A 22,941-nucleotide genomic window follows, 5' to 3' on the forward strand; every position below is an offset into this window, starting at 1 on the left:
AAAAATTATATTACGAATTTTTATTACCTTATTTATATAAAGATTTTAAATCTTATATATATTAATTAATATGTAATTTATTAAAAAAATTTATTTAAGTTTTTAGGTTTAATTAATATTTCTTATTAATCTTTTTTAAAACGTTTATTATTAATATGTAAGTTTTATAATTATATATTTGTAAATAGGTTTATTAAGGCTTTTTTTTTAGGTTATAATACCGTTATTTATTGCCATAAATGTGTGAAAATAATTGTATAAAGATTGTTAATTATATTTATATTATAATATATAATTATGTAAATATATTGTAATTTTATATATTTTTAATTATAATGAATATAATAATTTTGTATTTGTTTTTATAGCTTTGGTTTTATTTTTAATTATATCTTTTAAACGTTTAATAGTATTGTTTTATGTTTGTATATAATTGGTTAAAAATTTTAATTTTATATAAAGGTTTTTAAAATAGTTTTTTATTATTGGTTTTATTTAAGTAATTTTATAATTTAATTTTTAAATTTGTAAGGTAATATTAGTGATTTTGGTTTAATGGCCTTATAATAAAATCTTTTTAATATTTAAATAATTAAATAATTTTTTTATTAATTATTAAATTTATTTTATTAATTATAATAATATTATATTAAAAATTTAATAATATTTTAAAATATTTAAATTATTATTTTATAAGATTTTTTGTTAAATTATTAATTGGTATTTAGTTAGTAGGTAAATAAATTATGTTAAATGTATTTTTATATATTTTTAACGTAATTATATATTTTATGTATTTATATAACGTAATTTTATATTAATCTTTTTTTCCTAATTATTAGTTGTATTATTTATTAATTATTATTAAAAATATTTTATTACTTATTTATATTTAACTTAATATTTCTAAATAAATATTATAAGGCTATTATTTTTTTGCAATTTTTATTATAATTATTAATTTAACTTTTATAATTAAAATTAATACGGTTATTTGTTATAACGCCTTTTATATTATTAATTTATTAAATAAAGAAATTATATAGTTTTAAAAAGAGTGTTTAATTTTATTATTATTAATTAATAATATATTTTTAATTATAAATAACATTTTAAATCCTAAATTTTTATTTTTATATTTAATATAAAATTTTTATTTAATATATAAATATTTGATTATTTAGCAAGCTATTTTTATATATTAAGGTCTTAAGTTGTTAAGGTAGTGTGATAATTGTGATATTATGTGTGCTACCTCGAGATATATTATAATAGTTGTGTAAAGAATTAATTCGATTAGTTTTTAATAAGTTTTAATAATTCTTTTATTTATTATTCTATTATATTTAAATAGTTTAATAATAGTTATTAATGTAGTTAAATTATATAAATTATTAATTAAATTATATTTTTTTAATTATTTTTTCAATATATACTTTATAATTTAAGGTAATTATTTTATTTTTATAATTATATATTATTTTAATATTTAAATACTATTTTATTAATCTTTTATCTTTTATATCCTAAATATTCTTTATAAGGTTAATAATTATATTAACTACTTTTTAATATACCTTATAATTAATTATTAATATATTATTTATGTATATTATAACATATATTAATTTATTAAAATAGTAGAATAAGTATGGTTTTTTTAAAAAAGCTATTATTTTTATAGCCTTAAAGATCTTTTCTACTTTTTTATATTATAAAAAAAAACGTTTTTTAGTTATAATATAATTATTATAACAATATATATTATTATATATTTATACTATTTATTTAAATTTAATTCTTTTTTTATTAATTAAATAAATAAATTTCTAAAAACTTATTAAACAATTTGTTTAAAACTTTATATAAATAAAATATAGTCATTTAATCTTAATTATATCCCTTGATAATTAAAACTATAATTAATAAGTTTATACTTTTAATATTATTATTATCTAATAAGCCTTTATCTTTTATTTATTAATTATTTTATAATATTTTAAATTATATTATTTTATTATATTTACAACATTTTTTTATAACCAGAATATTTGCTTTTTCAAAAATTAATAAATTTAAAATTATTTTTATAATTAATTATATTATAATAAATCCTAATCTTATATGCCTTTTCTTTTAAAAAAAAATTATTTTAACGCTTTATAATACGCTCCCTACATTTATAAACATTTACTTTAATTTAGATATTTTTTTTAAATATTATAAATCTATAATTATAATTTATATTAACTTTTTTAAATTTAAATATTAACCTTAATTTTATTTAAATATATTATAAATATAAATTAAAAATTTCTTTTTTTAATTAACCTTTTATTAAATTTAATTTTAACGCCAACTTATTCCTTTTATCTTAAATTATACCAATTATTAAATTATAAATAAAAAATTTATTATTTTATAAATTAAATTAATTTAATATAATTTATAAAATAATATTTAATTTATATTTTATATTATTAACATAGATAAACCTTTTTTCTATTATATAAAATAATTATAATTTTATTATAAATTTATAAAATAGTTTTTTATTAAATTAAACATCCTTTATAAAAATAACTTTCTTTTAATAAAAGATTTATATATAATATATATTAATAATTTTATAATTAACCAAATATCTTATATATATTCTTAATTAAATTTTTTTATTTTTTTATTTTTTACATTAATTACGTTATAATTTAATAAATATATCTTATATTTGTAAATATATATATATAATTTTAATATAATTTTAAATTATTTATAATCGTTTTTATTACTTTTAAAATATACCATTTAAAATATTAATAAAATTAATTTTTTAATATTTTAATCGGTAATTTATAACCATTTTTTTAATTAAAGTTTTAATTTATTAAATAAATTATTATTTTTATATATTTTAATTATATTTCTTTTAATAAATTAACGCCTAATTATATTTTAATACATTTAATTTAAAATTTTTAACCTAATTTTTTAATTTTATTAATTAATTCTTTAATTATTAATGGTAATAGTTTTAAATCCAACCTTTTTTTAAATATTTATTAATTATATTAAATTATTTTTTAAATATTAAATATTAAAATATTATTATTATTTTTTAATTTATATTTTTTAAATTTAAATTAATAACTTATTTAATTATTTATTTAATTTATTTTTAATATAACATTATTTTAAATTTTATTAAAAATATATAAATTATAATAAATTTTAAATATTTATTTAATATGATTAATATTTATAATATTTTGTTATATTTTATAAAGAAATTAAATAAATTTTAAAATATTTTTTAAAATAATTGTAAAGAGAAACGTTTTGATTTTTTCTTAAAGATTATATATTTAGCTAACGTTTTAATATATATTTTATATTTAATTATAAATTTCCTTTTGATTTTAATTTTTTAATGTTATTTATAAGGGATTTTAAAGTTTTAAATCTTAGGTAATTTAATTTAAAATATTATAAATTTGCTATATTTTTTTATTATGGTTAATATGGGATAAGTTATAAAATTGGTTATATTGTAATATAATATAAGGATAATTAATATGTAAATAAATAGTAGATAGATTTTAAATGGTTTATATTTAAGGAATAAAAGATTAGATTTTTTAATTAATTGTTTAAAAATTGCGTTTTTTTTTATATATTGTATTTTAATGTATAGGTTTTTTTATAGTATCATATATCAGCTTTTTTTTTAAAAATAATTTTTAAAATAATATTAACGTAAAAGTCTTTTATTATAATTATGTTAATTAAGATAAGATTTTGTATATTAAGTTTATTGGGGTTATTAAATATTCCTTTTATAATTTTAATATTTTATTTAATAATAAGTAAAATTTATAATTTAATTTTTATTATTTTTTTATCTTTAATTCCTTTTTACGTATTAAGTTTTAAAAGGATTTTATTATTAATTAGGTATAATTTATTATAAATATTTAATATAGTATAATTAATTAATAAATAATGTTTTAATTAAGTTAAAATAATATATATTTTATAAATAAGTTTATATTATATATTTATTTTATTAATTATAATTATAATTATTAAATATTTTAAATAATTTAATTTATTATTATTACTTAATTAAATTTTTTTAACGTTAAGTTTAAATTTTATACTAATTTTTTATTTTTATAATTAAATTTAAGCTTAAAATATTTTTTATTTAAAAAATTAATAACATTTTTTAATTACTTTATACTTGTTTTTATTAAGTTAAAATTGTTTTAATTAACGTTTTATAACCTTAATTATGGTAAATTAAAATATTTTATAACTAATAAAAACCTATATATATATATTTATATTTTTTTTAAAATACAAGTAATTATAACCTTCCCTTTTTTTATTAATGGTTTAAATTAATTAAGGTTAATTACTATATTTATAAAATATATCTTTAATTTATTAAATTGATTTTAAAATATTATATTATTTTTTAAAATAGTTAAAAATTATAAATTTTTTTAACAACTTAAACATTTTTTCTATTTATTCTATAACCATAAATTCTTTAATTTATTTAATTATTTAATTAATAATCTATTGTGTTTTAACTATCTTTAAAAAATTTAAGGTTATTATATTTTCTTCGATTTTTAAGATTTTATAAATGTACTTATTTTTATATAACGTTTATCATTAAAAAAACTATTTAATTAATTTTATTTTTTTAGTGTATGCTTATTAAAAATAATAATAAGAATTTTTTTATAATTTTATAATAATTAATAAATTAATAAATTAAAAATATACTTTAATTTTATATAAAATATTAATTATTAAAATAAAATTATTATTAATATACTTTAAAATAATAAATATAATAATTTCTTTTTTAACTATCTTTTAAATATATTATAATATTTAATTTATTATTAAAATATTAATTATTTCTTTCGTTTAAATAATTATATACTATTTTAAAACCTTATTAAAACTTTTATTTAATATGGTAATATTTAAAATTATAATATTAATATTTTAAATATTTTTTAAAAATACGCCATCGCTTCGGTAAATAACTTTAATCCGCTTAAATGTATTTATTTTATCTTACTTAACTATTTTTAACGTAAAAATTTTAATTTATCTAATAAAACTTAAAATAAATACGTACTTCTCGAAATTTATTTATTCCTAAATATTAAGTTGTAAGATATTCCACTTTATTTCTAATATTTAATGCAGATAATTAATGCTAGGGATCATAGTGAGTGGAAAGTTGAAGTTGTATTAATAAAGAAGATGAAATCTTTTTGATCTATGTAAGTAGGAAATAAGCTAAGCTATCTTATCTATGCTATCGTTATCATAATCTCATTAATTATATTTAATATTTAAAAGGATTATAAAAGTTAAGAAAATGGCTTTAAATAAGTTTTCGCTATATAAGTTTATTGTAATAATATAAAAATAAAATAGCTATTTTAATAATTTTATAATAAAAAAAGAATAAAATAAATATTTACATTTATTATTATATAATTATAATAAAACTTAAACATAAATTAAATTTATAATTATTAAAAAATTATTAATATTATTTAAATATATATAATAACTTAAATATTATTAAAAGGTTTATTTTTTTTTAATATAAAATATAAAAAACGCATTTTTTTATAACTAATATTTATATAATAAAAATAATTAACGCTTTAATTACTTATAATTAATATGGCAGTTACGCCACACTTACAGCTATAAGGCCCGTGCACCGTGCGACATATAATATATAAATTAAAAATATATTTTAAAAATTATATAAAAAATAATTTAACCATTTTATAAAAAAACTTAATTTTAATAATAACGTTTTTTAATTTAATATAAATATTTTTAATTATATTAATTAAATAATTATTTTATTTTTAAATAATTTTATAACGTTATTAAATTATATAAATTTTGTTTATTTAATTTTAGTTTTTTATTTATTATTAACATTTTTTAAAATCTTTTTATATATTTTTTATAATATTTTAAAAATATTAATAAATAATTATATTACGCATTATAAACTATAATATTTATTAAATAAACACTTTAATTATTAACTTAAATTTTAATAAATATTTTAATAAAATAATAATAATAAATTAATATATTAATATATAATTTTTAACTAATAACATAACATTAATATTTTATTAATATAATTATAATAAATTAAATAAAAAATAAAACCAATACTTTAAAATTATTTATTATTTATTTTAAAATAATAAAAACTTAATTTTTCGATATTTAACCATTAATTTATAAAATTATAATAATATTATTAATATAAAATAACTTATTTAATAAAAATATTAATATAATACCTTTTAATTATTATAAATATATATAAAAATTATTACGTAAATAATAATAATAATAATTTAAATTAATTTTTTTAAAAAAGGAAAATTTCTTTTTTTTTTAAAAAAAAACCCGTTTTTACCGCGTTAAACTAACGTTCGAATTTTTTATTTTAAAATATATAATTACTTAATAACATAAAAAAAAAGAAAAATTATCAATATTAAAATAACAATTATATAACCTTATTACATAATTAAGGTTATATTTATACATATTATTTATATATAACTTATGCATTTATATAATAAATATCTTTTTTTATTTAAAAAACCTTTTTTTTACAATAATATAATTAATTAAAACATAATCGTTATTTACATTCCTTTTATATTATTACGTAATATAAAGTTAATTTAATAAATTTAAAACTTAATAATAATATAATAAAATTTAAAAAAATAATAAATAAATAATAATTTATTTAAAATTTATTTTAACGCATATATATTATATTATATAATATTAATTAAGATAAAATTATAAAAACGCGTATTATACCGTTATTTTATATAAAATTAAAGATTTTAAATTATTTAACATAATTAATAAAAAGTAAAAGATTAAATAAAAATATTAAAAATTAATAATTATATTAATTATTAATTATTATTATTAAATTATATTTATTATATTATTTATAACTTTTTATTAATATTTAATAAAATTATTAAAACATAATAATATAATTATAATAACGATAAAATAATTTAATTTATTTTATTTTTATAATATAATTTTAAATTTTTATTTATAATAACTTTTAATAATATTTATTATTAAAATTTTCATTATTTTACAATATTTATAATATATTATATAAATGTTAAATTTTATTTATAAAAATTCAACTTTTTTTTTACCCGCGCTCATTTCGGAACTATTCTATTTCACTATTTCCATGACTACATTATATACTTAACCATGTGGCATACAGTCGCCGCAAACATTGAACAACGTCGCCACGCCACTAGTTGTGCTGATGATGTACCCGCCAATGGGAATATCCGACGTCGGCATTCTTGAACTTCTCGATTCTGATCCTAGACCGACCTTTGTCGTCGCGATTGCTCCGGCACAGTCGCCGCAGCCAATCTATGCGAACCCCGCCTTACGCCAAAAATCCTCCTTACACGCACGACTCGTCGAATTATCCCAGTCCCGCCATGGATCCTTTTGGGACTGGGTGACTGCTCCCATCCCCCGTAGTTCGAGCCTAAGCCACGTATCCCTTTTCGAGAGTATAATCTGGACGCGATCGATAGTCGGCAATAAATGGGCTGTTATTGGTGGTAATCATGGATTGACGTCGGAAGAAGACATCCATGGCATGGGGGCTTCGTATAGCTGGGGAAATAGTAACAATATTTTACACGATAACACCCTATCTGTGGCTTCAGAAGACGGAGATTATGGTTGGACACCTCCAGATTTCATGCTGGATCAGGAGTCCTTTGTTCATGTAATCAACACTCTGGACTGGGCGGCCACACCTCTCGGCGCACTGTCCCTCTGGCCTCCTCTCCTCCAGCAAACCTTCAACCAGGTTCTCGCTGACTCAAGACCTATTGTTATCTACTGGGGTGACCAGTTGACGACTCTATACAACGAAGCATTCAGCCAGCTGTGTGGTTCCAAGCATCCTGCTTTATTGGGGAAGTCTGTAGAAGACGCTTGGCCTGATTTCCGCGAAAAGATAAAGTTGGCAATGTCTTCGATGGTCTCAAAACAGCGTACGGGCAACGAGGATGAGTGGCGATTCTTTGTAGAGAAAGCTGATGGGAGTTCTGAAGAGAAGTATCTTAAGTGGTCTATGATACCTATCACCGAGAAGAATAAGTGCCTTGGTTTTATCCAGCCTATCCAAGACACAACTTCTATGCGGCTTTGGGAAAGACGCATGCAAATGCTGATTGATTTAGGCGACACTCTGGTCACTGCCCGTGACGTCAAGTCCTACTGGGCTAAGCTCATCCAAGAACTGGAGGCGTGCCAACCGACCTACGATATCCCTCTTGCTATCCTCTATTCAGTTGAAGAAGACCTGGAGTCGTCATCTGCAGGAAAAGCTGGCCGACTAGAAGGCTGTTTGGGTATTCCACAGGGTCATCCTATAGCTCCCCCGAAGCTACGGCTAGATGGAAGCGATATAGGGCTGTCTTCATCCTTTAGAGAGGCACTCGAATCGCAGACCCCAATACTGTTGCAAATCAAAAATGGGACATTGCCAAAGTCGCTCCTTGAGGGTCTACAATGGCGTGGTTTCAAAGACCCTTGCCATGAGGCTATCATTTGCCCCATACGACCAACAAAAGATGAGCATGTGCTAGGCTTGCTCTTGCTCGGGCTTAATCCTCGTCGACCGTATGATAATGACTACCAACAATATATTTCCTTACTAGGACAGAAACTAACCACATCCCTGGCGTCTACCGTGCTTCTAGAAGAAGAAGCACGAAGGGGTCGCAATATCGCCGAGCAAGCCGCATATGACCAGGCGATGCTCGCAATGCAGACGAAAGAAGCTACAGAATCTGTCCAAAAGTTTCAGCAGATCGCCGAATTCATCCCAGTTGGAATGTGCTTCGGTAATCATCGTGGAAATATCACATTTGCTAATGATGCCTGGCATCGCATCACTGGCGCTCCCCAAGTAAATCCACTTACACCCGAGGGTTTCTTGTCATGTGTCATCGAGGAAGACAAACCTAATGTACAGCGAGCATATGAAGAACTTCAACGAACTCTTACTGTAACTATTGAGTTAAGAGTTCGACGGCCGGTAGAAGATACTTATCCCCTTCAGCATCCTATTGGAAGCTCTCCTAGTTTCGAGAAAGCCGGGTTGGATCTTGATGCGGAGGATGGGAGTGTCCGGCATGTTCTGGCTTCCTTGAAAGCTGAACGGGGCCCCAATGGCAACATTAATCAGGTTTTAGCATGTTTGACAGATGTGACTTTACATAAAAAGGCCGCTGAAGAAGCAATTCGCAAGGCCCAACAGGCAGAGAATCTCAAGCGGTAAGTACCAATATTTGAACATCTACACCTCCGCTTTCCACGGAGCAATCCACATTCCTTAGTCCCCGCGAGTCTCGAAAATCCACAGAACAAAGCTCCAAGATAACCCCAAGCCTTTGAAAGACCCAGAGGCTAACTTTACCTGCGTAGGATGGCACAGCTTGCTACGGTGGGGATGTATGACATGGCTCTCGATGGCCGTTTGATCGGAGCCAACAATGTGTTCTACGAGATGTGCGGCCTAGACAGAGTGGACCTCTCCCAAGTGTCAGTTAAGCCATTCGAATTTTGTGTCGTCGATGAGGATATGCCAGTCCTAAAGAAGACGCTTGCCACCCTCGTTAAAGAATGCAAATCGCAGACTGCTGAACTTCGGTTAAAGACGTTGTGGACTGAAACAGACACTACTGGCGAACAGATTACTGCACCACGTTGGGTTCTTGCTACTTTTATGCCAGTGAGTAACTCGGAGGGAGCAATTCAAACCTTTACTGGCTGCCTGAGTGATGTCTCGTTACAAAAATGGCAATTCGAAAAGGAGCGGCAACGGAAGGACGAGGCGATCGAATCCAAGCGACAGCAAGAGAACTTCATTGACATGACTTCGCACGAGATGCGTAACCCTCTAAGTGCCATCGTTCAATGTGCCGATGCAGTTATCGGGTGCCTCACCAAAGCCCAAGAATTAATCGATTCGATGTCTGTGAAGCCTGATAAAAATGGCATATCGAACTCTTCCACAACCGATACCTCGGGCCGCATCTGGAAGGAAGGCTCCCAGTTAGTAAAAGATAGTATAGACAACGCAGAGACAATAATCGCTTGTGCTCAGCATCAAAAACGAATTGTCGATGACATCTTGACAATGTCCAAGCTGGACTCGAATCTTTTATCTATTACCCCCATTACGGTCAATCCTATCCACATTGCGCAAGAGGCCTTTAAGATGTTCGAGGTGGAAGCTCGTAGAGTCGACATCGATTTGACTATGGTAGTTGACCAATCTTATAATAAGCTCAATATCGAGTTTCTGGATTTAGATCCTTCTCGACTAAAACAGGTTCTTATCAACCTCCTAACAAACGCTCTTAAATTCACGAAGAATGGACCGACGAGAAACGTTTCGATTACGATGAGCGCTTCTAAGACTCGTCCCGAGGATTGTGCCTCTTCAGTCCAATTTATCCCACGCGCACTGGAAACGATATGGCAAGGTGATAGGCCATCGTCGCCAATACCTGAGGAGAACAGGATCTATCTTATGTTCGAAGTTAAGGATACAGGACAAGGACTCACCGAAGAAGAGAAGTCTTCTTTATTTCAACGCTTCGTCCAGGCTAATTCGAAAACTCATGTGAAATATGGAGGTTCGGGGCTCGGACTGTTTATTAGTCGCAGGCTCACGGAGATGCAGAATGGCGCTATTGGAGTAGCATCCAGTCCTGGTCAAGGCTCGACTTTTGCATTCTACATTGAAGCTCAGTCGCCGAGTGAAGAGGCATTCAGAGAGGCTCGGGCAGCTGCGGAGGCTGTCGGCCATATCCTAAAGACAACAAGCAACGCTGCTGGCAAAGCATCAAACAGGGGTCCGTTTACTATGACAAAGCCAGGCAAGAGGCTGCTCACGCCACAGATCGAAGGTGTCCTCCTAGTCGAAGATAACCTTATCAACCAACAGATCACCCGTCGTGACCTTCAGAATAGTGGGTGTTCGGTCGAAGTAGCCAATCACGGAGTAGAGGCCCTGGAGAAACTACAGCACACGAACCGTGCCAATGGGCAATTTCCACTCAGCCTTATCTTGATGGACATTGAGATGCCCGTACAGGACGGTCTCACCTGCACGCGCAAAATTAGAGAGCTGGAGAAGACGGGTTATTTTAAGGGGCCACGGATACCTATCATCGCGGTCAGTGCCAATGCGCGCATGGAGCAGATATTAGAGGCCAAAGCCGCTGGATGTGACGACGTATTGGTGAAGCCATTTCGGATTCCCGAGTTGATTGAGAAGATGATGACCGTAACAAAACAGCTTGAAAGGTTTGGGTGAGGTTGATCCCGAATGTGTTTTATAACATCGGCTTTATATCGTTACTTGTAGTGTTGTCCGTCTCATCTTTACGCGGGCTTGTTGAGACATAGTTGAGACGGGCTGCCTCCCTCCTCCTCCTTCGCCCCCCTATTGCAGTCGCATAGACTTGCATTCGTCGCACCATCTATACTAAGCTGGTTTGTTTATTTGTTTGCATTTGTCACTGGACGGATAGCGTCAGCATGATACCACGGGAACAATAGCGATTCATGAAGACAGGCATGGGTTTGGAGTTTTAGGTATTTGTAGTTCATTATTGCCAAGCCTATCGAATACGCAGCTGCTCATAACTACCTAATGTACGATAGAAAGCTGCTAATTAAGCCGGCTGGCTTGTTCTTTTATTTGTTGCGTGGATTGGTAGATACGGCGACTTTGGTAATATCGTACATTATCTCTAGGCGATAGTTGTACCTAGGCTACATATTCTAAGGGTTATATGTTCGGACGTACAACCCGCTGGATATGATTCATATTTTACCAATATTTAAAGATCGCCTTGTTTTTAAGTATTCTAATTTGTATCATAACTACCTAAGGTAGGTAAATAAATTTCATGAGAAAGTTTAGACTGCTGTGCGTTGTGAGATATTCCAGAAACTCGATACACGAGTCTCATCCTTCCTGTCTACAATTTAAAGCCAGGTTTTATAAACGCTTATCTGAATTTCTTACTAGCCTCGGCAAAGCCCATTCCTTTCTTGATCGCCTCTGCCATCTTATCATCCGCCTCAACTTGCTTCTGCATCAGTGGTAAGGCTTGCTCCGCCAACTCTACGGGTAAGACGACGACGCCGTTCAGATCCGCGATTAGGTAGTCTCCCGGTCGAATATCCATGTCTTGCTCGTCTGTTTGCAGTTTCACAGGCACGTTGACGGCCGCTACCTTGAGTAGCTCAGCTGGAGGTGCCGTCCCCGTCCCACGGGCAAAGATCTATGATTCTTAAGCGTGGGTAAACGTGTAAAGGGGAAGGGGGCTTGGATAATTATTTGAAGAGAATGATAATCATACCGGATACTCTAATTCACGCTGCTCTTGCAAGTCACGGAAACGTCCGTCGATGATAGACCCGATGGCGCCCCTAAATCGGGCGCGGGTCGACATTAAGCCTCCATACACGGCGTTTGGAGTTTTGGGAGGGCAAGAAACAAAGACTACAGCACCCTCAGGTACTGTATCAATCTTAACCCATAGTTAGCACCTCTCCCCGTTACGTAGGCTTTTCTTATTTTTCTTCTTTCAACGTACATAGTGGGTTGGATGTTTAGGCGATGGATCGTCTAACGGCACGTACTTAACAGTATAAGCTGGGCCTACGATCTTGGTAGGACCATCCTGGCGTCGAGGGGACCACATAGTCAAGCCGGATAAAAACCCGCCATTATGGTATTTGAGCTTGCATAAGGCGTCTGAGACGTCGCAGCTAAAGTTTAGGAAATTAGTTGGGCTGTTAGGATTGTGGCGCTCGTGTTGCTTTTCCTTACGTTGTGTACTTCTGTAGTTCTTTAACGATAACATCTTGAGATTCTGTCATATTGCCGAAATACCGAACTCGGCTGAATTGCGCGCGTCGTGTAGCGGTGCCGAGAGAAGGACTTCTAAGCTGGATGCGCAATGCGGATAGCATGGGGATCCGTTATTAAAACATAGACAGACCCTTTGTTAATTTTCTTGTTATTTTTATTATTGTAACAAATTTTGAAAAACGTTGGCATTATGTAGAATTTGATGTATCCCCTTAACTGGCATAAAACTACACCTCCACTATTTTTAGTACAGTACTACGAGATAATCTAATTCTAAGGCTATCGACCAATGAAATCGAGCTACTTAATCTTACACCTAATTTAGCCTATACCAGTTATACCAGCATTCCTTTGAGTTACAAATAGCTACATTACAAATCTAACATCGATATTTAGTCTGTTTTGGCCTATAAATGAGGCTATTTAGGGCCCTTTCATCTAAATCAGTCAGTCCCTGACGAGGTCGTCCCCAAATAGTGTTGCCTTTACAGGCCTGACACGTTGACGGGGTTGTTTTTTTACCTTTTCGATGATATCGCTGTGGGATCTTTGTGTTACCCCCTTTTGACGTTGTTTTTGAGCCTCTCTAACGAGCCTCAATATCGAATCCGTACTCCCCCAGTCCTGTTTCTAATAATATATCTATCCAATCCCCCAATGATTGGGCAGGCTTCTAAGTAGGGGACCCCCTTTTCTGTAAATAGAACGTGTTGGTCAGGATCAACTGTGGCAAAAAGTTAAAATGCAAGGCTTCCGAGGCTAAACGACGAAATCGGTGATTATATTTATATGCAGCCCTTATTTGATTGTTGATATCGACCCCATTTATATGATGATTATATTCGTCTGTGATCAACGGGATATCAAGGACCTTCTTGTATTGGTAGCCAAACACGTCCCGTATCGCCTTCGAGGCGTTCTTGGGCATCGTACGCACCCTGGATACACGATCAGAGATTCGAAAGACCGTTGTTAGAAAGCTTACAGGGCCGTTGTCGTGCCACACGATCTGATTTACCTGATTATCAGGGGTTGGCCACTCACAAGCCTCGTTATATCCCAATTCTTTATGTGCCTGGATCGCCACAGCGGCGATCCCACAGTCCTTGCAGCACGTCCCGGTAGCCGCAACGCCTCGTACACGTAATTGTTTAAATAGTTATGGGCTTGAAAAGAGGTTATCGACAAAAACGTGTAAGGGGAGGTAGCCCACGGTCTCGAATAGACTGTCGATAAAAGCGGTGACTACACGTTGTGTGGTATTAAGGGCATTGTCACCAGTCGCATCGGCTAATTTCATTGTGGTTGGCCGCCTTGGTACGCCAACAGGGCCACATCCCCGGGTTTGACCTGGGATATGCCAGAAAAATAGCAATATATAACCTGATTCAGCAAAAGCCCAGGCCTTAAATCCCGTGGGATCGGGCTTCGTAGGGATCGTGGTGATCTCGCTAGCCTTCCCGTAAAAGCGTACGATTAATTCGTCAATCGCAACGTGGGATCCAGGGGTCCACAGGTCCAATGAGGTCTTTTGAATCCAATTAGCCCACTCGTCGACTCGTTCAAAAGGCCTTATCTTTCCCAGGGCTGGATCAGCCGTACGAAATCGTCGTTTCAGGGCTTAAAATCGACGTAAGGTAATATATCTCGTAAAAGGATAATATGGGGCCTCATACATCTCGCCACGCCAATACGTTTCGATTTGCTTCTCGGGATGACGTAACATATAAATAATAACAAATAGAAAGAAATAAACCTCATCAATAGTAGTAACGTGCCAGTCGTGTGACCGTATATGAGGCTTATCCCAGACATCGTCGTTGGGCTCCCACTTATTCGTATATATAACCCACTTTTCAACAAGGAATTCAGGGATAAATAACTTAAATAAGTCGTTGGGGCCATCAGGAAGCCGGGCTATTTGAGGCTAACGATCAGGGATCTCAAGAGGCTCAAAATGCGTGCCTATATTGGGATTTGCACGGACTTTTAGTCGTCTAGTTGCAGGGTCCGTTTCATCACCTTGTGTAATAGCCGGGTCAAACTGGGCAGCGATATAATCGATATTAGGGGGTTGCGAGGCCATTTGGCTATCTAGGGATATAAAAAACAACAATAATACGTTGAAAATGGGCTAGAAACGAGGTCGTCGATATATAACGATTTGAGGCTATTTCGAAAAAGTGGTGTTTTTATTAAAAAGGATAAGATCCTGAGGAATCAGCTTCGTATCCTTTCGTATCGTCGATCATGAGGGGCCTCCGACCAATCAGAGGCCTTGGATTTAAATAAAAGTGGATCTATTACGTGTGTGTGGCGAGCTGACTTTGTACAATACCGATTACAGGGGGGGTTGTAGTCTTATGCCAGTTAAGGGGATAGTTGAATTGTCTGTTATACATATTGATTAGGTACTTAGGTCCGTTCACCCAAGACTATGATTACATTACATAACATTATATACATTATCTAAGTTAAGCGTATGCTTTTAATCGGATTCTATTATCATTATCATTAAGTACATAAGTTCGAAGTAAAAGAGACAAATACGTATATGTAGGTAGAGCAGTTATAACGTTAGTGAAGTTTGATTAACGAAAATAAGACATTTGATTCAGATGAATAGGTACGTACCTTAGTTTCCATTCCAAGGGGAGCCGATGATTCGTCTCCATATCTGGGATAGCCAAAACTATCATAGGTACATAGCTAGTTACGTTATGTGAAACATGATGAAATATTCTGGTTTTCTTTTTTTTTGTTGTTGTTTTTTGCGTACTACAGAGTCTTTCTTTAATAGACCGTCTCATAACAATTTGCCAATTTGTTATACCCCTGCAGTCGGGCCCGAGGATAAGAAGGTTATCAAAGAATCGATAAAATACGAGTTATCGAGGGGCCACTAATATGAGCTCTGTATCACTGTGTCCCTCAACCCCCAAGACCCCTTTAGTCTGCGAGATAGTAGACATTGCGGGTGGACGACGCTCGTAAGTGACCGCGCTGGCAATGACACCGACCGCTGCAATGCCAGTCATGATATTGATATCACTCGTAAAAGCCGATGCGTACCTATATCAACCAATGTCAACCTCGTATACATAGGTGCATAGGTAGCCAATAATATTATCAACTAGCTGCTGAGACTTACACGGAGCGCACGAGAAGTTTAAGCTCATCTGGTAGCCACGGGGCGATGGTTGGGCTGTGATGTAATGCAGCTAAGTCTTCAGCATCCATCTTGCCGCTGAGTTCAACTGTTACCTTTCTGTTAAACATGATGCTGCAAATTGCTATCCCAATAGCACCACCGAATACTCGAGCTTGCGCGATTGCGCCTTGGGCGACGGCTAGATCTTGGCTTTGCGACTGCACCGAAGCCATGATTGTTCCCGCCCCAAGGGAGAGTCCAAATCCAAGACCCAGAATTACCTGGAACCCATACTGCGCTTTGGTTTCAGTCGTAGCATCCTTGAGCGTGGACATAAAGCCAATGCCGACAAGTTGAAAGACTTGGGCCAACATTAACGTCCACGATGTGTTGTTCCTATTGCGCGAGATAATACCGGCGAGAAAGGCGCCAAATGAAGTTGCACCCAACAGCGGCAAAAGGTGGATGCCCGAATATAGTGCGCTCTCCCCGCTAACGATCTGGAACCGTTCGGGAAGGACGACGAGAACAGACAGGTAGACGAAGCCGGTACAAAATGTACATCTGTTCCTCGTCAGCTGTCCTGTTGTTAAACATCAGACCACTTATACATACATCACGCAGCTCGCATACACTCGTCGAAAGAAGAGCCTTAGGGGAAATATAGGCTCGATATGTGTTCTGCCTTTAAGGCCGATAAATATCTCCCATGTGAAGAAGGCTACCCAGCTGAGAGACGCAATTGACAAGGCTGCAACGACAGTCGTACTATCCCACCGATACGTGTAAGTGCCGGCTTCCTGCAGTGAAAATACTAGCAGAGCACATGCTAATATGACTGCGATATTACCGACGAAATCGATTTTTCGAATCGAACTCCACCCCCTCTGGTGTGCAATAACTTCTGTTGGTGAGGCCAGGTAAATGGCAACGAGAACTATCATGCCGGCCGGGACGCTATTGCGCATGTTAGAATTAACCTAGGTGTCGGGTAGTTGGAACACACTTAATCCAAAATATGATAGTCCACTGGCTTGTTGACGAAATCACAGCCCCTAGGATGGGGCCTAACACATATGATACTGCTAATGTGATACCTACCAGTCCACCCATTAGGCTAGGCTTATCAGATGGGCCTACTTCGAAGAGTACGATCTGACTTAGACTATACAAGCCAGCGCCGCCCGTTCCCTGGAAGGCTCGACAGATAATCCTATCGAGTATATCAGTTAATTCTCTTACACAGGAAATAGGAAGGGGGCTAGACGCACAACTGAGTCATGGTGGTTGAGCGAGCACACCCAATAGAGAAGCCGATGAAAAGGACCCATGAGCAAAATAACATATCACGCCGCCCGAAGATATCGCTCAGCTTAGCAAATCCAATGGCACAGCCAAGGTAGGCCAATAGATAGGAGAGAACGACCCAAGGGGCATCTAGGAAGTTCTGGAGATCAATGGATATAGTGACGAGAGAGGTTGAGACGATGGATGCGTCCAAAGCCGAGAACAGAAGTCCTACAAGTTGACTATCGAAGCTGTCAGCCCAGCACGATCATAACTCAATTAGGTTGGCGTTCCTTACGTTATAAGTCAAAGCACCCTTACGGGGGCCACCCTAGTAGGGGCCACCTTAAAAACGCGACGCGTTCGCGATGAGGTCCATATACGAATTATTATATAATTTTATTAGTTTTTAGTTAATTAAAAAATAAAATTTATTATTTAAATTTTTATTTTTTTACGATTTTAAAATGCTTATTTTTTTAGCTTAATTGCGTTGCGCTGCAACAATAAACAACATTTTTAACGGCGTATTTTTACGGTAGACATTTAAAAAATATTTTATATTACAATATTATTTTACGAACCAAATATTAGGTTGTAAAATATAAAACGATTATTTAAAAAAATATTAGAAATTATTGAAATATTAAGAAAAAAAATTAACCGATTAGGTTATTATATTAAGCCATATTGGTTATGCGTTTTCTTTATATCGATTTAGAAATATTGCAAAAAAATTATTAGTCCATAATTATCAGCCCGATATTTTTAGTAAATATTAGCATATATAATTTTTATTTTATTATTTTAATATTAAATTGGTTAAAATTTATTTAATTAATTATAAATAAATTAACGAAGTTATAATTAATAATATTAATATTTTTTTAACCGATTTAAGGTTTTTAAAATTAAAAATATCCCAGCCAGGTATATATATAACGTTAACAAAATAGGGATTATAAAAAAGATTGGAAATAACAGAATAGTTATTAGTAAGGTTTATAAAAAATATATTATGGTTAAAGATTATAGTAATAAGATTTAAACGTTAATTATTAAGTGCGTTAATAGTAATAACCAATCTTTAAATTTCCTTATTATATATATAGGTAAATACGTATAATAATAATGGTTTTTTAACAATAAAAATATTAGATTTAAAGGTTAGAAATTTATTATATCTTTTAATAACTAAATTAATAATAATATTATATTTAAATAATTTTATAAGGTTTTTTTAAAAGAAATAAAATTATTAAATTATTAATAATAACAATTATTAATCTTTAATAATTACGGTAATTATATTATAATAAAATTCCTTTAAAAATACTTTATAAATAAGGTTTATATTATTTTTATCCCAATATATTTATTATATATTTTATAAGTTATTAATATAGGTATATTTTTATTAATAAAATGAAATTATTGTTATAAATTTATTAAAGTATACTAATTATATTATATTTTTAATTTTGGTAAAAGAAAATTTATTACAGTTTATTAAATAATATAAAAAGAACGTTTAACCAAATATAATATACTAGTTAGTTGGAAGGCTACGGGGATTTATCCTAAGGATTGGAATAAATTGTTAAATTATTGGTTTGTGTTTTGGGAAGTTTCCGGTATTACCCTGGCTTTTTTAAGCCTTATTTCTAACCTAAAAAAACTTAATTTTATCGAAAATATAGCTTTAATCTTTTTAATAACACCTTTAAATTTATAAAATATTAATATTTTAATTAAAAAATTATTTAAGATTGATATAATATTTATTAAATTTGTAATAAAATTTTTATTTAATAAAATTGGTAAGACCTTTAATAAAACTATTATAAAATTAGCTATAACAAAAACCTGCGTTGAATATTTAAAAAAGGTATTAGTAAATACGAAGCCGTAAAAACGGCGCAAAATATTACCTAACCCAAATTTAATATTTATAAATATTAAGGCTATTATGAAAGAGAAGGAGTAGTTAAAAGCTTAGGAATTAAGTAATATAATTATAATTAACAATTCCAATATTAATTTAGAAAATAAAACCTTGTTAATTAAATCGATAGTAAAAAACTATATTATTGTTAAAATATAATAGATTGTAAATTAATTAAATTTAATTTAATTAAATAACGTTGAATTGAAGTTAAGATGCTTATTTTGAAGGTTTAAAAATTTGAGGTGGCCCCCATTAGGGTGGCCCCCGTAAGGGTGCTTTGACTTAATTAGTGTTACCTGTTGCCAGCCGTGAATAGCATGATGATATGACATCGTGGCGATTGAGAAATGGCCGGGGCGGGACGGGGCGGGAGCAGCTATATCGAGCCAGAGAGGAGGTTTTCGGTAGTGCTTTGTCGGCAACGCTATTGGCAGAATTTTACACAAGTTCAGTTCACCCTTGCGAGGACGAAGATCCTTGTTATGTTGGGTTTATCTTCTTCTCTTTCTTGCAGCGCAAAATAGGCAAACAGTTATTCCCCTCCAAAAAAAAATTCGAACGTTGAATGCTGGCGGATATGTAGCCCCTCTCTAGCCTAAAACGACACTTGTTTACCTTCTGTAGGCATCTATGTCGTGTACTTTCTGGTAGTGCCTAACAGCTTCTATTGCTGGACATCACAAAGAAGGCTACTGCGTCTTTATTTTCTTTGCTTTTCTGTTGACCTTGCCGAGAAGCATTGGTAATTACAGCAGGAACGGTGGGATATTTCCAACTCAAATTATATAGAGGCATGCACGTATGCATCTGAATACATCTTAAAATAGCACATATAGAATATAGACCTTGCCTAACCTTAGGTTTCCGTGCGGCCCCTTACGTACCCGGGTAACTCATAATCTATCTGTTTCTTGTCTCCTATTTCCTTCGATGAGACTGCCTGGTTGTACAGGGCTAGCTATGTATGTACGACTCAGCCTCCGGGGTAGACCCAGAGTAAAACACTAGGATAAACCTATAAGAATCCAAGTCAACACACCCCGTCTACGACTATACTATGGACAGAAAGGGACCCAAACCCCCTATACGGACTTTTGCTTGGTTCTGCCTTGACGGGATTGCTGGCAGCTTGACATTATCTAGTTGTTAATGCCTTGATATGTAACGGCAAATGACGGATCGATGTTGTGCAAGGTAGGACATGAGAAACGTCTACCGAGAGATCATGTATCTGTTTACACGGAGCATGGTATTGTAACGCAATTAATTTTACTTACACCATTATAGTTCTTTGACTATATTCAGATAACCACTCCTATTATTTCTGTTCGTTTGGTATTTGTCTGAGATATGAACGAGACATAAATGGCACCCATAAAACATAGTCTTGAGTACGAGGTTTGTGACAACTCTCTCCCCTGACGCACTAATCTACCTGTGGAGATGAAATTTCCAACCGTATGGGATTGGGACAAGATAGATCCATGCTGAACCTATAAGTTTTGTACGTACCCCCTCTAACTACCGAGGCATCTATGGCCCAATCCTAAAATAGTTGAGAAAGCTGGGTCCCGTGAAACGTGGTACGAACAACGAGATGAGCTCAAAACTAGCACTAAGTAAACCTAGTAGCCGGGAGTAACACTCCTGAGCGCCACAGAGACAGATCATGTCAAATCCCGTTTGTGCAACTTCTGGTATATCCTGGACTGGGTCGTCACATCTGCGGGTGCTTCATTCAACTTGTTTGTCTTATCAATAGTAGCAATTTACTCGGCCATCTGAAACGAGAAATGTACTATTCATCTAGACATGACAAACATGTTTAAACAGCACGAATAAATTATATGGCGTCGAATTTAACTTCTGATACCTCTTCTAACCGCTGTACGATAACTTTAAGCCGGAGCCGCAATACATCATGTTTTCATCAAGTTTGATGGGCCTTCTTCACAACGTGCATTCCATCATCCGAGCCTAGCCTTGTTGATATATCACATGATTATATTCTCCCCTAGAGGCGCAGCCAATTCTCAGGAACTTGGATATTGACATTCTAGGCCTAGGTAGTTCGCTCTTGTGCCACCTTGCATTTAATTAACAAATAACTCTAGGGACTGTTCAAATACGGCATCTATCACATAGGGCTACATAGAGCTAAATAGAGATAGTTTCTGGGGATCTCTAGATAAGATTAGTTCTATTGGGAGGGTGTGGATTCCGTCTGGTCTATCGTCCTACTCGTCCCACTCCTTACACTTCCTACCCCCCTAATTAGAGTATCAAAGGAGACACATACTGACAATATTTCTTTGTCCATATAATTACATGCTGCGGTGTTTTCCTCAGCAAATAGTAGAATTTATGTGTTTGGCTAGTCGACATTTGTAAAATCCTTGTATTGTCTTTTAAGAGGATAGAGGGTTAAAATATTGCCGCGAAATATACTGTTTAGAGTATCCTATGATCTAGTCCGAATTCCTGGGAGTTGAGTTTGTGTTGGCGCTAGAAAGAATTAAAATCATGCGAGAGAGATCGATCAATAAGCGCTTAACACCTGTTGTGTGGCTCTGCTTTTCTTTTTCTTTATTATTATTTCCTTTTTGTGCTATCCATATATCTGTATATATTTCTTTAATATTCTTAGATGATGTCCGAATACGATGTCTTAACAATAGAAGACGTTGGCACTAACTTGTACACAGTCCCTCTCTAGGAGTTATCAAAGGTTAACCTTTTGTGACGACTAAATTGTTACGACTACCGGGCCGACTACTATTTTCATGGACCCCACGTGTTATGTGCCTGGCCTTTTTTATTATCTGGCTCTCCACGTTCCATTAATAACTAAGCAATTCGGTCTGTATTCTAATACTACGAGACTGCTTATTAATTCCTACTAGTTAGGTAGAAGCTGGGGGAACGGACAAGGACATGACGGGTAAAGCCGTATTCAATGGAGTTTGTAACATAAATAAACAAGTGGCAATACTCGACCCTTTAGGTCTTGTAGTAATAACAAACACCTTGTTGTGTTAGACTTTTCTTTAACGTATAGTTATTCAGAAACACCCTCGGTGTATTTTTATCTCATAGAGCTACGCCTATCCAATGACATGAATTTGATGTTACATGTCCTCTTTGCTATTTATTATTTAGCGTAATTACCGGCGTCTGATCCGTCTATCCGAATGGTTATGTACTAGGTGGCGCAGTTGGAATGCGGTCATAATTCGTTGTGATTTACTGCAGAAAGTTAGCCACCTGGCGGCATGATGGGGATCCGTTGATAATATGTTTTGTGTTATGTTCGGTGAAATTAAACTTCTTACAACATTCCTTGTTGCAACCTCACAGCCTTATTGTAAGCTGAGTATCTCAAAACATACCTGTATCTCCCTAGGTAGGTACATGCATAACATGAGGTAAGTAAGACTAGTAACATTGTCCATGCAGGTACGTTATCATGTAAACCAATTGTGCTCGACCTGATGTTGCTTACATGTAGTTTTG

At 32.0% G+C, this 22,941-nt stretch overlaps 3 protein-coding genes across 3 annotated transcripts; 1 reads left to right on the forward strand and 2 right to left on the reverse strand.

Moving 5' to 3' along the window:
• Window positions 1–7,236: 7,236 nt before the first annotated feature.
• F4813DRAFT_369658 (uncharacterized protein) lies at window positions 7,237–12,015 on the forward strand. The gene is made up of 2 exons (XM_049244449.1): window positions 7,237–9,423; window positions 9,574–12,015. Exons 1-2 carry the CDS (start codon window positions 7,385–7,387, stop codon window positions 11,471–11,473), a joined length of 3,939 nt encoding a protein of 1,312 aa, XP_049096592.1. The 5' UTR covers window positions 7,237–7,384; the 3' UTR covers window positions 11,474–12,015.
• On the reverse strand, window positions 11,569–13,429 carry F4813DRAFT_198271 (RraA-like protein). The gene is made up of 4 exons (XM_049239524.1): window positions 13,001–13,429; window positions 12,765–12,939; window positions 12,528–12,698; window positions 11,569–12,449 (listed from the first exon to the last, which is right to left on the reverse strand). Exons 1-4 carry the CDS (start codon window positions 13,141–13,143, stop codon window positions 12,174–12,176), a joined length of 765 nt encoding a protein of 254 aa, XP_049096593.1. The 5' UTR covers window positions 13,144–13,429; the 3' UTR covers window positions 11,569–12,173.
• A 2,501-nt stretch (window positions 13,430–15,930) lies between these two features.
• F4813DRAFT_382481 (MFS general substrate transporter) lies at window positions 15,931–19,760 on the reverse strand (the record flags this gene model as incomplete). Its single annotated transcript, XM_049245807.1, has 6 exons — window positions 15,931–16,114; window positions 16,194–16,757; window positions 16,809–17,150; window positions 17,200–17,406; window positions 17,465–17,722; window positions 19,711–19,760. 6 exons carry the CDS (start codon window positions 19,758–19,760, stop codon window positions 15,931–15,933), a joined length of 1,605 nt encoding a protein of 534 aa, XP_049096594.1.
• Between the last annotated feature and the right edge of the window lie 3,181 nt (window positions 19,761–22,941).

The sequence above is a fragment of the Daldinia decipiens genome, assembly GCF_022478715.1.
Source record: "Daldinia decipiens strain CBS 113046 unplaced genomic scaffold F4813scaffold_35, whole genome shotgun sequence".
Lineage (NCBI taxonomy): Eukaryota > Fungi > Ascomycota > Sordariomycetes > Xylariales > Hypoxylaceae > Daldinia > Daldinia decipiens.

Coding starts and splice junctions, on each gene's coding strand:
- F4813DRAFT_198271 (XM_049239524.1), bottom strand. CDS start 13,143: ATGCTATCCGCATTGCGCATCCAGCTTAGAAGTCCTTCTCTCGGCACC. Junction 12,940..13,000: donor GAACTACAGAAGTACACAAC/GTAAGGAAAAGC, acceptor CCTAAACTTTAG/CTGCGACGTCTCAGACGCCT. Junction 12,699..12,764: donor CTAAACATCCAACCCACTAT/GTACGTTGAAAG, acceptor CTATGGGTTAAG/ATTGATACAGTACCTGAGGG.
- F4813DRAFT_369658 (XM_049244449.1), top strand. CDS start 7,385: ATGATGTACCCGCCAATGGGAATATCCGACGTCGGCATTCTTGAACTT. Junction 9,424..9,573: donor CAGGCAGAGAATCTCAAGCG/GTAAGTACCAAT, acceptor TTACCTGCGTAG/GATGGCACAGCTTGCTACGG.